Source organism: Grammomys surdaster, unplaced genomic scaffold (genome assembly GCF_004785775.1).
Source record: "Grammomys surdaster isolate TR1022 unplaced genomic scaffold, NIH_TR_1.0 1036, whole genome shotgun sequence".
NCBI lineage: Eukaryota > Metazoa > Chordata > Mammalia > Rodentia > Muridae > Grammomys > Grammomys surdaster.
In genome coordinates this window covers 2,237,666-2,255,510 of record NW_021605455.1, presented here as the reverse complement: position 1 = coordinate 2,255,510, position 17,845 = coordinate 2,237,666, and the positions used below count along the sequence as shown (strand labels likewise).

At 47.4% G+C, this 17,845-nt stretch overlaps 1 protein-coding gene across 2 annotated transcripts in view; it reads right to left on the bottom strand.

The window, feature by feature from the left end:
• The window catches only part of Loxhd1 (lipoxygenase homology domains 1), a 160,437-nt gene that overhangs the window by 46,496 nt on the left and 96,096 nt on the right, over positions 1 to 17,845 (bottom strand). For both annotated transcript variants that reach the window (XM_028783217.1, XM_028783218.1), the window contains 6 exons: positions 16,651 to 16,784; positions 11,384 to 11,550; positions 10,258 to 10,362; positions 8,126 to 8,254; positions 6,885 to 7,049; positions 3,313 to 3,494 (listed from right to left, as the gene is read on the bottom strand). In XM_028783217.1, coding sequence (XP_028639050.1) covers positions 3,313 to 3,494; positions 6,885 to 7,049; positions 8,126 to 8,254; positions 10,258 to 10,362; positions 11,384 to 11,550; positions 16,651 to 16,784 — 882 coding nt within the window. The remainder of the gene's footprint in view (positions 1 to 3,312; positions 3,495 to 6,884; positions 7,050 to 8,125; positions 8,255 to 10,257; positions 10,363 to 11,383; positions 11,551 to 16,650; positions 16,785 to 17,845) is intronic.

Below are 17,845 nucleotides of genomic sequence, written 5' to 3'. Positions count from 1 at the left end.
CTCTCTCTCTCTCTCTCTCTCTCTCTCTCTCTCTCTCTCTCTCTCTCAAGATTTATTCATTTTATGTATATGATTACACTACTGCTCTCTTTAGACACAGCAGAAGAGGCCATCCTTTTCCATTACAGATGGTTGTGAGTCACCGTGTGGTTGTTGGGAATTGAACTCAGGACCTCTGGAAGAGCAGCCAGTGCTCTTAACCACTAAGCCATCTCTCCAGCCCAGCATGGCTCTCTTTATCACCTGTTCTCTAGCTCTAAGTCCCCAGCCAAGCACCTTGCTACTCGATAGATAGACAAGGATGCCACAGCTGCTGTGACGTTGCCGCCCTCCTGAGATGCTCCACTACCTGTCACCTGCTCTGAAGCAGAAAACAGAATCTAAGGCCACAGTGGTCCTTAGAGGCCTTGCAAGCTCAGAGGACCCAGAGCAACTAAACAAAGATGAGTGCTCCCAGGTGATGTCAGGGCTGCAGAGATCTTAATGGATCTTACGATTACCTATCAGAGAAGTACAGATGCCTCACGTGAAGGCTATGATCCACATCTCAACTGACCACATCACCACCTGAAGTGACCAGAAAATAAATGGTCCCCAGCTCATCTTCCACCTAGGGGCTTTGAGGTTTGGGACGTGCAGCTTCAAAGGCACTTCTGTAAACGTAGTCTTACGGCAAGCTCGTAGTTGCTTGTATCAGGGAACCATCTTGTCTGTGACACCATAGACAGCAAAGAGGCTTTCAGAGGACCGCTGGTCAGGGGTGGTGGGCCTCATAGATGGGCTCAGAAGACATGGGTATCAGAAAAAGTCCTGGCATTCTCCTTTGGGAGGGATGAAGGTATTGTCCAAGAAGGCTCTGGAGCTGAACTACTGGGACCCTAACTCACTGAATATGATGGTTTGTATAGGCTTGGCCCAGGGAGTGGCACTACTAGGAGGTGTAGCCTTGTTGGAGTAGGTGTGTCACTTTGGATATGGGCTTTAATACCCTCATCCCAGCTGCCTGGAAACCAGTCTTTTGCTAGCTGCTTTCAGAACAAGAGGCTATTCTATGCCCACGTATGGCTGGATGTTGTCATGCTCCTACCTTGATAAAAACGGACTGAACTTCTGAACCTGTAAGCCAGCCCCACTTAAATGTTGTCTTTATAAGAGTTGCCTTGGTCATGGTGTCTGTTCACAGCAGTAAAACTTACACTAGGACAGTAGTTAGTACCAAGGACTGGGGTATTGCTGTGATAGGCCTGACCATGCTTTTGTTTGGAAGAATGTGGATTTTGGAACTTTGGATTTGGAAAGTGGTGGAATGCTTTAAATGGGACTTATTGGGCTATCCTAGTAGGAATATGGAAGACTCTGTTGCTGAGAGTGATTTGAACTGTGCAGACTTGACCTAAGAGGCTTTAGTGGAGAATTTTAGCACGTGGCATGGAGACTGTTTTGTAGTATTTTGAAGAATGTGACTGCTTTCTGCCCTTGTCTAAAGAGTCTACCAGAGGCTAAGGTAAAGCGATTTATATTAATTGCATTGACAAAGGAAGTCTCAGAAAAGGTCACCAGAGACTTTATTTTCTGGTTAAGTCTCATGAAGAGCATTTTGAACAATCAGAGCAAGCTTAGAAAGGAAAAATATAAAATATATGGTTCAAGTATTAAAGGGGCATCAGGAAGGGAAGTAGAGCTGAATCCTATGTTCTAGGAGATTAAGAGAATGTGACTTTAGGGCAAGATATCACCCAGCTAAGTTTAGGTTCAGGCATGGTACTACACACTTTTAATCCCAGGAGACAAAGCCATGCAGATCTCTGAGTTCAAAGTCAATCAACAGAGCAAGTTCCAGGACAGTCAAGCTTAGGCAGTGAGGGAGTTGGGAAACAGAAAGCTGGTAAGATAATAATGGGGGATCATGTTCCAGCCACAGGAAGGAGAAAAACTCAGCAGCTTTGGCCACATGGCTCTGGCTTTAGAGTCCAGAATAGAGGGGACTACTGGGACAACTGATGCTGGTTAGCTGGAGCTAAGAAATGAGCAGTGATTAAGAAGAGACCAGCATCACTGAGGTGAAATCTTCTGGGAAGTGTTTTCTGAGAGCACAAAGAAGCTGAGTTCCAGAGATAGTCAAGGTTGTACCTTGTGCTGCAGCTGCACTTGGTAATGTGTAAGAGTCACCCAGGTGGTACTGGTTTTGAAGACATGAAGGGGTCATGGAGAGCAGCTGAGGCTTGGCACTGTGAGAGGCCATGGGAAGCCATTGGTGAAGGTGCAGCCTCAGTTGCAGTTGATGGCTCAGGACTAAAGGGGTCATGCAAAGGAGTTGAGGCTTGGCATCATGAAGAGAGCCTGTGAGAGGTTATTGGTGAAGCCTTGTTGCAATATAAGACCCCAGTGTATTAGAGATGCCAGTACCATGGGATGATCACCAAGAACAGCAGCGGCAGAGGAGTGGATCAACCTGAGCTTAGATTGTTCCAGATGGCAGACCTGGAGAAGTGACTCCAGCCCTTTGGAAGAGCCCAGAAGATCATGTGTGGATCCCAGATATTGAAACAAGAAGCTGTAACATTGAAGTTGCCTTGGAGACCCCACGAATTTTGAGATGCCAGAGCTGTGGGCTATCTGCTGAGGAAAGCTGTTAACAGGGAGTGGAACCATCCCAGGAAAAAAAAAAGTTTATTGCAGTCAACCAAGATGAAAAAGGAATTGGAGTTCCGAAGACCTCTTTGACATCAGATATGGAAATGCAGAGTTTGGAGTTTGCCCAGCTGGTTTCCTGTCTTGCTTTGGGGATTACAGTGAAGTGATTTGATGAATATCAGATGAGAATTTGATCTTTAGACTCTTAACATTGTTGAGACTCCTGTAGACTATGGGGACTTTGGAAGTTGGACTAAATGTATTTTTTATTATGCTATGGGTAAGTACGGCCCTTATAGACTCATGTGTTTGCACAAGCCTATGGAAGCCAGGGAGTAGAATGTGTTAGTTTGTATATGCTTGGCCTAGGGAGTGACACTATTAGGAGGTGTGGCTTTGTTGGAGTGGGTGTGGCCTTGTTGGAGTAGGTGGGTTGCTGTGGACATGGGCTTTAATACCCTCCTGTTGTATGTCTGCCTCTCTAGGTTCTGGTCATCACCTTTAATCCTGACAACTTGTCCTAAAAGGCCTGGCTAGCTTGACCATCCTCCTGTCTGGCTGGACATATGGACGTTCAGAGAGACTGAACAAATTGCTCATCTCCCATTCGCTGTGGCCCATCTAGATGAAGGGCTACTCTGATCCTGCCCCTCTGTGACAGTGCAAGGAGCCAGGTACCTCCACAATAAAGCGGGAGGCCGACTTCCTCTCGAAGAACAGCTTCTGTTCCCTCTTGTTGGTACACAGGAACTTCTGCCGGGTGCACACGGCATCACAGCCGTAGATGACTATGAAGATATTGGCGTCTGTCCCAGCAGCGAAGACATCACTGGTGTAGAGGGTGATTTCATAAGGGACAACTGAAAGGGATGGCAGAGGGCAAGGCCAGGGTGGCAAGAAAAAAACAGAAGATATTGTAGGTGAGACTGAGTTTTTTATAGCCTCGGTGGCCTTTTATGGGGAGCTTCTCATGCCTAGTACCCAGAGACAGCCCTGGATCCTTCAGTGGATTTACTATGGCAGACTGGCTGAAGACATAGGTTATGAAATTTGAAAAGCTCAAGCCCAAATCTAGGACCTGACTTGATGACTGGTGTGGCCTGGACATGTTAGTGGAGAGCCTTTGTTTTCACTGAAGTGCACTCACCACGAGGCTTAGCCATATTCTGTAACCCAGAGCTTTGGGTTTCAGAGGCAAACTGTCAATCAGGAGAGCCAGGCTACAGTGACAAGATCGCATTCTCTTCTCATTCTGTCTTTTGCTCTCAGCCCCTCATTTGCTCTAAACTGACAAACTCTCTTGAACCAATCCACGTCACACCTGGCTTCTCATTCAGCTGCCCTGGCTTGGTAGATGTTTTTTATAGGGGAGTGATCAGGAGGGAGAAAAAGAGGAGGAGGAGGAGGAGGAAAAGGAAGAGGAGAAGGAGGAGGGGGAGAAGGAGGAGGGGGAGAAGAAGGAAGAGGAGAGGGATTCTCTAGGGTTTATTCCATAGCTACAGGACTGTCTGCCCTTAAAGGAGAGCTGGCACATTAGAGCTGTTGGCAAGCAACTTCCCAGTGCAGCTGCTCCATGACAAGTGACCAAAGTGTCTCCATTTGGGCTGAGGATCTTCACTCCAGGAGCTCTCTGAGGGACTGACTAATAAAAATTCCTAAGTTCCTCTTCAGGTTGTCTGTGGGGTGGGTCTGATTCACACCTTACACTACCGGTTTGAAGCTGTTTATCTAAAACAACAGTGTCAACTGCAGGGTGAGATTCATCAGCAGGTTATGAAAGGTTAGTGAGCAGTCAGCAGTATTCTGAACAGAGAGGGCTACCACACACCACACAGAGTGAGGTAACTTTCCTCACATATTTGGAATGCAAGTATATGAATAAATATACTCATCTATTTCTATTGCTGGCCAGAAGAGAGAGAGAGAGAGAGAGAGAGAGAGAGAGAGAGAGAGAGAGAGAATATGAATACAGACTGGGAAGAGGGCTCAGTAAAGTGTCTGTCATGCAAGGAGGAGGATCTGAATTCAGACCCCCAGAACCCACATACAAAAGCTAGGCACTGTGTCACATGTCTGTAACACCAGCATTGGGGGCTAAGACAGTGATGGGTGGACCCCTAAAATTAATGAGAGCTTCAGGTTCAGTGAGAGGGACCCTATCTTGAAAAATAAAAGGTACAAAGCAATTGAGGAGACACCCAACATCTTCTGACTTTAACATGCAGTCACAATGTATGTACACACACCTATGCTCTCAAGTACAAACTCTGCACCATACATACATAATGTATCACATACATTACCAAAGAGCAGAAGGAGAGAAGGAAGGAGAGGAGGAAGAAAGGAAGGAAGGAAGGAAGGAAGGAAGGAAGGAAGGAAGGAAGGAAGGACGAAAGAAAGGAAGGAAGGAAGGAAGGAAGGAAGAAAGAAAGAAAGAAAGAAAGAAAGAAAGAAAGAAAGAAAGTTAAAACCCCAAAGGAGTCCAAAAGCAAATACACCTTATTTTATGCTCTTGGATCTCAAAGAGAGTCATCCACTTTAGGAGCTGCCTGATTTTAGGGGATCCCAACCTTCTTTAAATGAGGAACTGTCCCCAGTGTTCTGGAAAGGATTCCCTGAAGAAGTATGAGGATATCCATGCCCCTCTGCGGCTTGTGGCTTTCTCCTCTGATGAAATGGGCACAATACCACTCCATTGGCACCCTGGAGATTATAGTGCTGTCCAGGGTATAGTACTGAGTCTGGCACGTGACAAGTTCCCAGTGAGTGAGATCAGCACCACCAAAGGCATGGATATCTTCGGACTTGTCCCAGGTCACATGGTGAAACCTGAGCTCAAACTTGTCTGACTTGAGCTACAAAGGCCACTTCTGGGATGGACTGGAGGAAGTTCCTTCTGCCTGCCCACAAGCCATAGGGTCAGGTGGTTCATGGACACTCTTTCAGACCCCAGACTGAAACAGCTGGAGGCTGTTTTCTACTGTCCCTGGGAATGTGGCTTCCTGGTACCCTAGAGCTCCTGAGCTGTGGGTCCTCTCTTCCCAGAGACTCTCCAGAAGCAAGCCTGATCCAATCTCTTCCTCCTTGCTTCCTCGTAGGGCTTTTCAGTTCTTTCCCCAACCCACACCCTTTTTAAAAAAAGCAAATGCGAGTCTAAGATTCACCGGCTATAGGTTGTGTTAAAATGTTTTGCCACTTCATATAAAAGATCTGAGCATCTTTTGTTGCCTGCAAGGGTCCTGGAACCAATTCCCAAAGATACAGATATGGACAGACACTGTGTACTCAGACTGTGCAAAATCTCAAATACAAATCTGAAATACAAAATGTGGACTGTTTAGGTGCAGGAAGGGGGATGGGACACAGGACCCAGTGTCTCCTGTCAGTACTGAGTGTTGGTTCAGTCTGACCTGGACTTTGGACAGTTCCTGGGGCAAGGGCTAGGTCCAAGCTTTAACTAGGAGAAAGATCACTTCAGCTCAGGTTTTGGACTAGAAAATGTACTGATGACCTCTTGGTTCCAACTTTGACTGATCCATACTGTTTGATTCTGAGCTGTTCAGGAAAAAAAATAGTAGCATTCATTATTTAGCTAGAAAAATAAATTGACTGTTCTGTGTGGGTTTCAGATTTCACCAAATTCTGACAGATTTTCACAGTTCGGCTGATTTCAGTTTGGGTGTTAGCACTTAGTTCGGACTTGCGCACATGAACATTAGGTGTGAACATTTTCATGACAGGCCTTCACTTATCCACCTTCCCTCTGATTTGTCCAGGGAAAGGAAAATTTACTCGCAAGTTCTCTCCTGACCCTCACCAGCAGAACATCTCAGAGCAGGAATTTCTCTGGCTTAGCAGAACGTAAAGAGGATTGTGACAGGGTGGGTAGGTCATAGCTCCCCATGACAACTGGATTAATGATAGCTACCCTGTATCACTGTCTCTATTTTATAGACAAGGAAACTGAGTCCCAGAGAGGCCAGACTATGTATTGTCATCAGTAAGTATTGTATAGAATTTGAAATAAATCCAATATTATCTTTTTTAGGTTCAGGGCTAGGCCCACAGACTCTCTCATCCCCCCCACCTCCCCAGAGCTCAGGACATTTGAGGAAGGAATAAGAGAGCTGAACAGAATCTCGGAGGTGGGTTTGGCCCCAGGTCAACTGTAGAGGAGGATCTGGGGCTGAGTTAGGATAACAGGTTATGGGGTCCCCCAGGAGGGCCAGCCTTTCTGAGAGGGTTCCTACATGGTGTGTAACGCCTTGTCTGGAGCTCTGCGTGGAAGAGGTCCCTGACGATGCTGCCGTCGTCCTCATTCTTTGCCAGCCAGCGGCCACAGGGAAAGGTCATGCACTTCCCAAGGGATGGGGCATCCACCTCTACCCAGTCTACAAACCAGCCTGGTGCCTTGCCTGGAGAGAGAGAGAGAGAGAGAGAGCCCATTTAGAACATGCACAGATGTTCTTCCTGGGGATGAGCTCAGAAACTCCCAGTTCCCTTCCCTCCTTGAGCTCCCAGTCTTGTAGCACCCTTCACCGACAGCGTTGTCAAGACAACACTTATTAAGATGTGCACATGGCTAAAACTGCATCCCACTCCAGGCTGGACCAGTGTTGGCAGAAGAGCAGCAGCAGAAGGTGGCTCCTGCCACTGCTGCTCTTAGGGAAGCACTGAGAGACGGTAACAGGAGGGCAGGCAAGTCTGAGCAAGAGAATCAAGGATGCTGTGGGGTGGACCCAGCTCCAGACAAGGAGCTCACAGATGCACAGAAAGCTTGTGTTCACGGAGACGTTCTCATCCCATATCCTGGTGCCTTGGAGATGATGCTCACAGCTCCCTATTCTATTTGTGATGGATAAAAGCTGAAGTAACAAGCATTCATTCAGCTCAGGGAAGGACATGAAGACCAGGAAGAGACCCTCGTCCTACAGTCCTGACAGTGCAGCTTCTAGGATGGGGTTTCTTACTCAAGCTAAGAAATGGAGGTTTGGGGAACAGCAAAGAGGCCTACTTTACTATGGAAAAAAATATGGACACCTCCTTTGTCTGGCTGCGTTGTCAGTGGGTTCCATGAGGGTATGGCTGGCTCATTGGTTCCTAAACTGGGGTCCCTAGGCTAGCAATTGTGTATGGCCAAGAGACTTGAAAAATTGGCACATTCTCAGAACCCCTGAATCAGAGACCCTGGGGTGGATAGAAGTCATGTTCTAATAACTCCTCCTGCTCTGAATGATGCCAATGTGCCATCAGGTTAGAGACCTATTGATCTCTTTCAGATGTCCATTAAACAGATCTGGAGAAAGGCTTCCAAAATCACTTGTGTGCAAGTCTCAGTGGAGATCAACAAGCCCAGAATCTGTGGGAGCCAGGGCTCTACTGGGCAAGTGAGATTCAGAAGCTGTGTTGTTAGGGAAGGCATGTACCCCATAAGTTATTGGTCCACAGGTTCTCTAGTTCTAACAGGGAATAGGAGGGAGGGAAACCAGACCTGTGTTGTCATGGCCGATCCTAACTTTCCAAAGGTCTCCCAGATCCAGTGTCTCCACAGTGAAGATTTCAATGCTGTCCCTTTCAAATTTGTCACTGTTGGTCTTGGAGGACTTCAGGAGGGTCATTCCTGCCAACCAGATAAGCCCATCGTGACTGACTGGCTCTGAGACTGTCCCGACCTGCTCTCACCGACACTCCTTTCCTTTTCCTAATAATGACCAACTTTCTGAACTCCCACCAAACCATCAAAGGTGCTGCACCTCCTACAGAGTGGTGTGTGTGTATGTGTGTGTTATATGTATGTGGTATGTGTGTATGTGGTATGTGTGTATGTGGTATGTGTGTATGTATGTATATGATATGTGATATGTGTGTGTGATATGTGTGTAGGTGTGGCATACATGTGTATGGTACAAGTATGTTTAGTGTATGTGGTATGTGTGTATGTGTAGTATATGGTATATGTGTGTGTGTGGTATGTGTGTAGGTATGGTATGTATGTGGTGTGTACGTGTGTGTATGTATGTGTGTGGTATGTGATGTGTGTATGTGATATGTGTGTAGGTGTGGTATGTATGTATGTGGTACATGTATGCATAGTGTATGTGGTGTGCATGCACATATGTGTATGCATGTATGTGTATGGTATGTGATGTGTGTGTGTGTGTGTGTCTGTCTGTCTGTCTGCTCTTTTATTGATCTTTAAAAAAGTCCTTCATGTATGCTTGCAATCCCTAGTCTCTATCTAAGGAAAAGCTTCCTCCATGTTCATCCAGGAGATATCAGCAGTGCTTACAGCCAGTGTGGATTCTTCTTCTATAACCTTATAGTTCTCTGCATGGGGACAGAGACAGTGACAAAGTCACCTACTCTACACTCATGGACCATCAGTAATCCCTGTTGGGACATGACATGCAAAAATTCTGGAGACTCACCTGGACTTACAAGGAGAGAGAGAGCTTCAAGTGTCCCAACTGGCTATCCTAGACATGAAACTTGGGGCTGGCTCTGGTATCAGCCTGAAATCTGAGGTGGACTCAGTCTTCACCATCCCCTCCTACCTCCTTGATATCACGCTGCCTCAAAGTCCCTTTGCTCCAGACCCAGTCCCTCCTGCAGAAAGCCTTCTCACACAAACTTTCAGAGAGACAGAGCTTGCTAAAAACTGCTTAATGTCTATGACTTGATTTCCTCAGTCAGAGAGAGAGGTAACCTGGCGCTTTCCCTGCAGAGCTACTGTGAGGCCTGAATGAGACTCTAATGCTGAGTGATTAGCAGCAGGGCTAACAACAGAACCCCAGGGGGGGAGTGGAGGGGAGGAGTAAGGGCAGTGGCCAAAGCCTCTCACTTCCCTTAAACAGGACTCAGGTACAAACCCATTGATTATCAGACGTGACCTAATTCATTAATTATACACCGCTCGCTTTATTTAACCTACTAAGTAATAGTGACAATGGATGTTTACTGAGTGCCACTTTGACCTCCAAATTTTAAGTGTTCTGTGTCATAAAACTTGGAGCTCTGTAAGACATAGAAAGCTTTAACTCTGTCTTACAAAATGGGGAAAACTAAGGCACAGAATGGTTAAGCAACGTGACCCTGATGGCACAGCCTGGAAAGGAAATTTGAACCAGTCAGCGAGGCTGCAGAGCCATGCTTTGCATTAACTTGTCTTACAGCCAGGGATGGAGTTCACTCATTCCTTACTGGTGCCTGGCAGAGGGCTTCAAGCTAATGCATGAAGATCCCTTGAAGGATTGTGTCCTCCGTAGACTTGTTCATAATGGCTGGAAGAGGATTGGGTGGGAGGCGACAACAGTAAATTGAAGGTGTCACCTTCCCTGAGGTCCTGTGCAGCTGCTGGAGTAACTCCGGCACTCTCTGAAGACTTTATAGTAGGGACCCTGGAACCTTCAGGGCTAAGCTTTATTGAACTTGAAAAGAGTCCTTTCTTCCAAGAGATTACTGGGGTACAGTTAGGGCAAGGGCAACAGGAGCAGGCTGCCTACAGAGGAACTGCCTTTGTTTTGTGGGGCCCAGTACTGTGTTCTTCTGGGAGAGAGGTATGGAGGAGAGTTTATAGAAGCAGAGGAACCTTCTGCTAAGTTCACTAGGGTTCTTCTCTCTTACCGTTGTTATCTTGAGTGCCAAAGAGCGTGATGAAGACATTGGCATCTGTCCCTGCATTCTTCTTGTCCCCAGTCTTTATGGTCACTGAAAATGTGGTTGATTTATCTGCCAGGAGGAGAGGACAGGGAGGGGAGCTGTAGATCACCTGGGGGATCCAAGAAGAAGGACAAGCTACTTGGTCCTACCACTGTGGCCCTGTCACTCCACTTCCTCCCCCGTATCAGTCCTGTGACTGTGAGCCTCGTGGTCAGAAACAAACCCATGGTCAGCTCTGCACATTGTTCTCCGTGGAGTGTTGTTAGCTCTAGGAACTCCTCAACAGAGAAGCGCCCCTGCCCTGGTTCCTACAGGAAGCCCTTTTGGTCTACAGAGGTGGCACACAAAGAGACATGAGGTGTCTGGGTGTCAGAAGCCCACAGACAGGAGCACTGCTCAGACCTCTCCAGGTCGAGTGGGACTTCAGGAAATGAAGAAAGGCATCATGAGCCTCTTGCCAGATATTGCTATTTTTTCCCCTCAGAAATATGCCTAGGGGGCCTAAAAATGTACCTGGAGGGAGGACAAAAGAAAAGTCAGAGCTAGCTTAATCATTCTGTTCCTGAATAGCACACAATTCATAGCTGTGGACCTCTTTATTCCAAACAGTATGGTAGGCATACAGGAGCATGCCCTGCCCCCACCCCCAACCTCTACATTCTCTCCATGAAGGGAGGAGAGGGCAGGGCAGCTACAATATCTAGGAGGAGATGACCAGAGCCCATCAGTAGGGAAGAATGAAAGAGTTCAGAGGAAGGAAAAGGAAAGGGAGATGGGAGTAGGGAGGAGGAAAAAGAAGAAAAGGGAGAGGAGATAGAGGGAGAGAAAGAAGAGGAGGAGATAGAGGAAGAAGAGGAGGAGGAAGAAGAGGATCAGGGGAAGGGGGAGGAGGAGGAAGAAGAGGATGAAGTGGAGGGAGAAGAGGAGGAAGAGGAGGAGGAAAGAAAAGAGGAGGAAGGGGAGAAGAAGGAAGAAGAGAAGAAGGAAGAGGAGGAGGAGGGGAGGAAGAAGAGGAGGAGGCAGAGGAAGAAGAGGAAGGGGAAGAAGGAAAAATGAGATAATGGACAGACTCATCCCTAATGTAAGAAACCTTTTTGTTCGAGAGCCAGGTTGTCAAGGGGGTTATTGTCACTCTGTCCCCCGCCCTCCTCATCTTCACTGGGTAGCACGTAGGACTCGTCCACTGGTAGCAGCTCCCTGGATAGCTGGCCATCATCCTCCTCAACTGCTAGCCAGCGCTGGCATGGGAAATAGTACCTGTAGGGGTAGTGTAAGGAAGATTGGGGTATCTCTTCAGAAGGATCTCATATGAGAGTTAAAACAGGCTGAGAGTGAGGGTCCCCCAGGGGCTGAGACTCTCTTGCCTGCCCTCCATGGCATTGCGTCCCCGTTCTGCCTGGTCTAAGAATTATACCCACATGTCGATAAATACTAAACCCAGAGACACTCCTAGTCTGTGATACACTGGGTGGAAAAAATATAGAAATAGAGGGACTTATGAGGCAGTTATCACACCCTTCTTGGGCAGTTCGAGTCCAGCTTCTCTGGCACAGTGCTGCACAGGGAAGGTAATCTGCAACCATGCATGGAGTCTGTGGACTTTGACAGCAGAGACCAGGTATGCTTATGGGAGATGCAGAGTGTGTCTAGGGAGCAGAAAGTGACACCCCAGCATCAGGGGAGAGGATGTCCCTGAATACTTCTCCATGGAAAAGCAGTACCCAGCATAATGGAGTGGGGAGGCACTGGAGAGGAGGGTGGACTGGGAAAGGGCAGACGGGTTACGATGGACTGACATCTACAGTTCACCTCTCTGTCTCCTGAGGGCACCTCTCCTAATCCCTGTGTGATATTGATCAAATTCTTCTCTGGGATCATCAGATTTCATCAATGGAGGGCCAGGTCTCCCAGTCCCACTTGAATTTTGCACAGTGGTTCATGTTTTTCTGTGAATCCCCCCCTGATATCTGGAACATGCTCCTGTGGCTAAGGGTATGCCCTCTGCAGGAATTTGCTAATTCATCCTCTGTTGCCCTTGCTTTTTCCTTCCTTCTCTTTCTTTTACCTCAGCTATGCTCGTGGAGGCTGTACGCCAGCGTCTAAGCTTCAGGGGGTCTGAGAATGTAGCTCCTCTGCAGGCTGGGGGCCATTGTTCTCTACCTGCGTCTCTGCTCCTTGCCCTGATGTGAAAGTATCATTCATAAACTAGTCCAGTTCTGAAGTAGACAGTATCCTGCCAAGCGTCTCTTCTTGCTGTCCATGTCCTCAGTGCCTCTGAACGTTAGAGAGGCTGACCAGAGGATGTGACGTCAGCCCCACACTCAGACAGGCAAGGAAGGCCAAGAGGCACTGCACTGTGGTGACTCTGAGTGGACCACCATGAAAGCAGTGCTTCTGTGAGAGATGTGCCCTGCTCTTCTTCTTAAATCATGAGTCGGCAGTACCTCAGTCAAGTGACTCAGCAGCTCTAAATTACAGGAGAGAGAGAGGTAGGGTGAGGTAGAGAGGTGGATTGTGGCAGGGACAATGAGAGTCAGCAAGGGCAAGGATAAAGGCAGAGACAGGGACACTCACAAAGAAAGAGCCTACGAGGTGAAGGGGTTGGGCAGAAGCCAGGAAGGAAGACTCATCCCTCTCACGGGCGCCTGCTGAGAACATGTAGCACCAGGGAGGGAATGGCTTTGTGGAGCTCCATTGTCCCTGAGACACCAGCAGCAGGACTCTGAAGGCCACTGCTTTCTCTCACAGCTGCAGCACCAGACAGCAAATATCCCCCTAGAACCTGCTTCCAACAGGCAGAAGCAGATCCGAGCTGGAGCTAGGCCAGGGTCGGATGTGTAGCCCTGTTCCCTTGGGTCCGTGATCACATATGGAAGTCCAAAGGGACTGGGCCTAGTGACCCTTCCATCTTCCCACAGGAGTAATTATGTCCTGCTCAAACAGGTCTCTGGACCCAGAAGATATAACAGGCAGGAACTTGTAAGGAATAAAGGAGAGGGGCAAGCAGGCGTTCTGGGCCAGAGGCAAACCACACAGCTCAGATCAGAGTGGGGCAGGAAAGAACCCCAGGTTGAGTGGGCAGGAGGTTCACATGGAATTAAAGCTTAGGACCAGTTTAAAACACACACACACACACACACACACACACATATACACACACACACTCATACTCAGACATACACACACATACACACATATACACACATTCACACACACACTCACACTCAGACACACACACATACACCTTACTTGAAAGTAAAAATTGACTGAGAAGATTGCACAGTCAAGCATTAGGAATAAATAGCCAGCAAGGCTAGAGATGCTGAGGTAGGAGGAACAGAAGTTCAAGGCCACCCTAGGTAACTTATTGAGACTCTGCTTCAAACTAAAAGCAAAAAGAAGGCTAAGTATACAGCTTTATGTACAGCGAATACCCAAAACGAATAAAGAAATGAATATAGTTGGTATTTCTCACTTTTTAAAAAAATAAATAACAGATACTGCTGTTGATGACAATAGCCCTCAGAAATCTGAACTCGGCCATCTCTTGACCTAGCTCTCTTCTAGATACTGAGAAGCCCCAGTATAACAACAAAGAGGAGGTCATTTCTTACGTGTGCCACCTTGGGAAAATGGTAATGACTAAATAGGTCAAAAAAAAAAAAGATCTAGAGACAAGAACACAGAGGACATGCCAGGGGTCCATGAGGCCTTGCCAGCTGGGCAAAGACCTGCCTAAACACAGGGAGAGGGCGCTCTGGGGAGAAGATACCAAGAAGAGAAGACCACTAATGTAAAGGCCCAGGGAAGGCCTGTTTTTTGTTTGGCTCAAGGGATAACAAGAACTGAGCAAAACAGAGGTGGGGGCAGGGCAGTCTGGGGCTAAAATCGAGAGCAAGGAGAGGAGATGGAAAGACTATGTAAGCCAGGCGGGACGTGCTATATTCATCTTGTAGAAGACAGGATCCTCTGTAGCCTTTGGAGCAGAGGCCTGAAGAATTCTGGTCTGTATGATGTAAGATAGTGAGTCAGGAGGTTGTGTCCGGAGGGGTGAAGTGGTAGCATGTCACCATAGATTCAGACTCATGCTCTTCTGAGCCAAGAGCCACCACATTTTGCTAGCAGTTTGGGGGCAGGTATGAAACAGAGAGGGGACCAGGAGAACCAGTTGGAAGGGACATTGCTACCAGACAGAAGAGGAATGAGGTCAGTGTTCTCTCACCTCCTGACTACTGGGCATCTTCCACCCTGTAAAGGCTGAGAGTGCACAGGAAGACCCTGAGGCCCCTCTAGGCCAGCAGTGTCTCTCTAGGAGATGTGTTGTTCTGATTCTGTCTTCTGGACTTCCGTGAATTTCTCTGTTTTCTCCAAGATTAAGCTGTGCTCAGCATTGGTGAGAAGGCTGTGGAAGCCAGCTCATTACTGAAGAGGGCTTCTTATTAACTCAGCACAGACAAATGACACACACACAGAAAAGGGTGGACAGGATAGAGAGACGAGGAAGAAAAGGAAGGGCAAAGGAAGGACCAGGGAGAGGACTTCCTTCACAAGAGCAGCACAAACGCACACTGCCTGGACAGAGATTTAAACAGAACCCGTTGCCCTTCAGAGGAGAAAATCGTTGTAAATTATTGAGATGCATAAAGGAACAGTTGGACAAGAGAGGGAAAGTACCCGGGGGGTAGCACTTTAATTTCTAAATATACAGCTCCCCACATTTGATGGCAGAATAATCAAACTCTCAAGAGTAGATTTTTTTTCAAATCACTTAATGTCTTGATTTGGAAAAAAGGTAAGAGTAGTTAATATTTTTAAAGGATCACAAAATAGGACAAGTGCTGACAGATATTCAAATAGGTTACAAAGCTACAGTAATTTTTAAATTGTTGGGCTGGACCAGAAATGTCAAATCAACAGATGAGAGGGGCTAACCCAGATCAAGCAGGAGGGGAAGCTGAGTGCTGACTCCTTCCAGCCTGTCTCTCTCAGCAAGCACTCTGGCCTTGCCCAGCTGAAAAGCCTTTGCCTTGCGGGGACATCTTGGTAAGTAAGCAGGGTGGCATCACTAAGCCAATTTATTAGAAGAGGAAATGACAGCCATAAAGAGGTAACCTGGCCTGAGTTTGGCAGCGGATCCACCCAGGTCAGGACCTTGTGGTCTCATCACAAGACAGTTTTGGCAACTAGAATATAGAGCAATCTAGGCCATGTGCTTCAGGTTCTCTTGAAATGACCAGGTAGGTAGGGTCTAGGTGAAAATAGGATGAGTTATCCTTATCCTGTATGGAGCTTAACACAAGAGAACGTGGTCCAAGACACAACAGGCTGTAGGCCAAGAACTTTATTCAATGAATATTTATTAAGTTCTTATTAGATCTCATAGACTGTCAGACTCTCGGCAGTTCTGAGACCATTCCAGAGCTAGCAAGCTTTCCTCTAAACATCACATGGAGAAGCCCCTCATCCAAGAGGCAGTGTGATCTAGTGGTAGGAACACATCAGCGGTCTGGATGTCAGGTCTGGCTCTGACAACAGCTGGTTCTAGGGCACAGGTTCCATCATCTATGGGGAAGACAACACACCCCCTTCTCAGGCTAGGTCAGAGGGTGGCTCTGAGTCTCCAACAGATACAAGTCCAGCCCACTGTCCACTTACATACATCAAGTTAACCAGAGATTTGCATCTGTAAGTAGTTGAGAAGAAGAAGTCAAAAGAACAGTAGCATTTTGGGGCATGAAACTCAAATTTCAGCATCCACAAATGATGTTTGATTGGCCCACAGCTCAGCTCCCCATTTCAGTGTCATTCAAGGCTGCTGTTTCTGTTCTTTCCTTTTGAAACAGTCTGACTATGTAGACCAGGCTGGCCTGGAACTCACTGACACCTGCCTGCATCTGCCTCCCAAGTGCTGGGATTAAAGTGTGCATCAACCCACTCAGCTAAAGCTACATTTGAACTTTCCTAGTCGGATGCCTTCTACAGGGACCAGATGCTGTTCAGAACTGGAAATGGTTTCTGCGTGGCTCCTTTAGAAAACTTTTCTGATCTCTAGACCTCAAGACATTAAAACCGGGTACTCTAAGATGATTTTTCCACGGAGAGTTGTAGGTGAAATGAACACCTACAACTAGCTGGAGCTGGTGTTCTAGAAGACTGTTATCTGACAGGGCAAGACCTTCTGGAAGGGAGAGAAGAGATACAAGACTCCCCTAGATTCCTTTATGGTCAAACTCATCCTGCCCTCAGCCAACCCATCCCCACCCCCAGACATCACCTCTGAACACCTGGTCCTCTCTCCAGGACTAGTTTAGCACCAAGCATGACCTCTGACTCATCCTTTCCTCAATCCCCACTCACGTGGTCTCGTTATTCATGTCGGTGATGTCTACTCTGTCCAGGAACCAGCCTGGCCTGTTGCCCGTGTTGTCATGACGAATCCGAATCTTGGTAAGAGGCCCCAGGTCAATGGCATAGATGGTGAAGGTATCAGTCTAGGAATGGAGAAAGTATGGCTCAGATGGGCAACACATGCCCTTGCCTTCAGCTCTCAAGCATCCAAAGGAAGACCATAGAACCCAGAGCAACCAGAGCTGGGGCATGGAGAATTTGGCTCCTTGTTCTGGTGTTAGCACTGTACTTCTGTTTTCTTGAGCTCTGCATGTAACTTAGGTTGGTCTTGAACTTGTCATCCTCCTACCTCTACTCCCCAAGTGCTAAGGTTACTGATGTAAACTACTGTACCTAGTTCTTACACTGTTGCTTTATTACCCGGGGCCTGTGAACACATCTTTTCACTTGCATTGTATCAAAGAGCATAGAGAAAGGAGAAAGATAGGGACCTTGAGAGAGGCAGAGGAGAAGGTGAGCGAACTGGATTTTCCATTGGTTGTTTTTTTTTTTTTTCAAGGCAGAGTTTCTTTTGTGTATTCCTGGCCATCCCTGGAACTAGCTCTATAGACAAGGCTGGCCTTGAACTCACAGAGATCTGCCTATCTCTGCCTCCTGAGTTCTGGGATTAAAGGTGTGTGCCCCCCGACTGGGTTTCACATTGGTGATAAGTATGCATGTGTGGGGAGGGGTCCAATTGAGACCTTGTTCTCAGTGTACACGTGTGTGCAATCTCCTTCAACCCTGAGTTTGTGTTGAACATCTGCCGTGAATAGTCCTGAGCAAATGCAAGCAGGCTGACAGAAAAGTTTTGGCCCTGCTCCTCCCTTAGGTGGAAGATAAGTGGAATGTGAGCCATGCACAAGTCTGGGGTCTCGCCACTGCATCAGAGGAAGAAGACAGAACAGAGACCCAGTGTGTGAGTGAGGCCTCCTAGTTACACTGTTTTAAAATGCTTCATTCTGAAAGACTTTAAACATGCAGAAAACCTGCAGAAATAGATACAACCATGGCCTGCCTTCTTCAATGCTGCCCCTACATGCAACATTAGCTGGATGACTCCATTTAGTCTCTCTCCCTCTCTCTGTCTCTCTTTCCTCTCTCTGTCTCTCTCTCTCTCTCTCTCTCTCTCTCTCTCTCTCTCTCTCTCTCTCTCTCTCTCTCT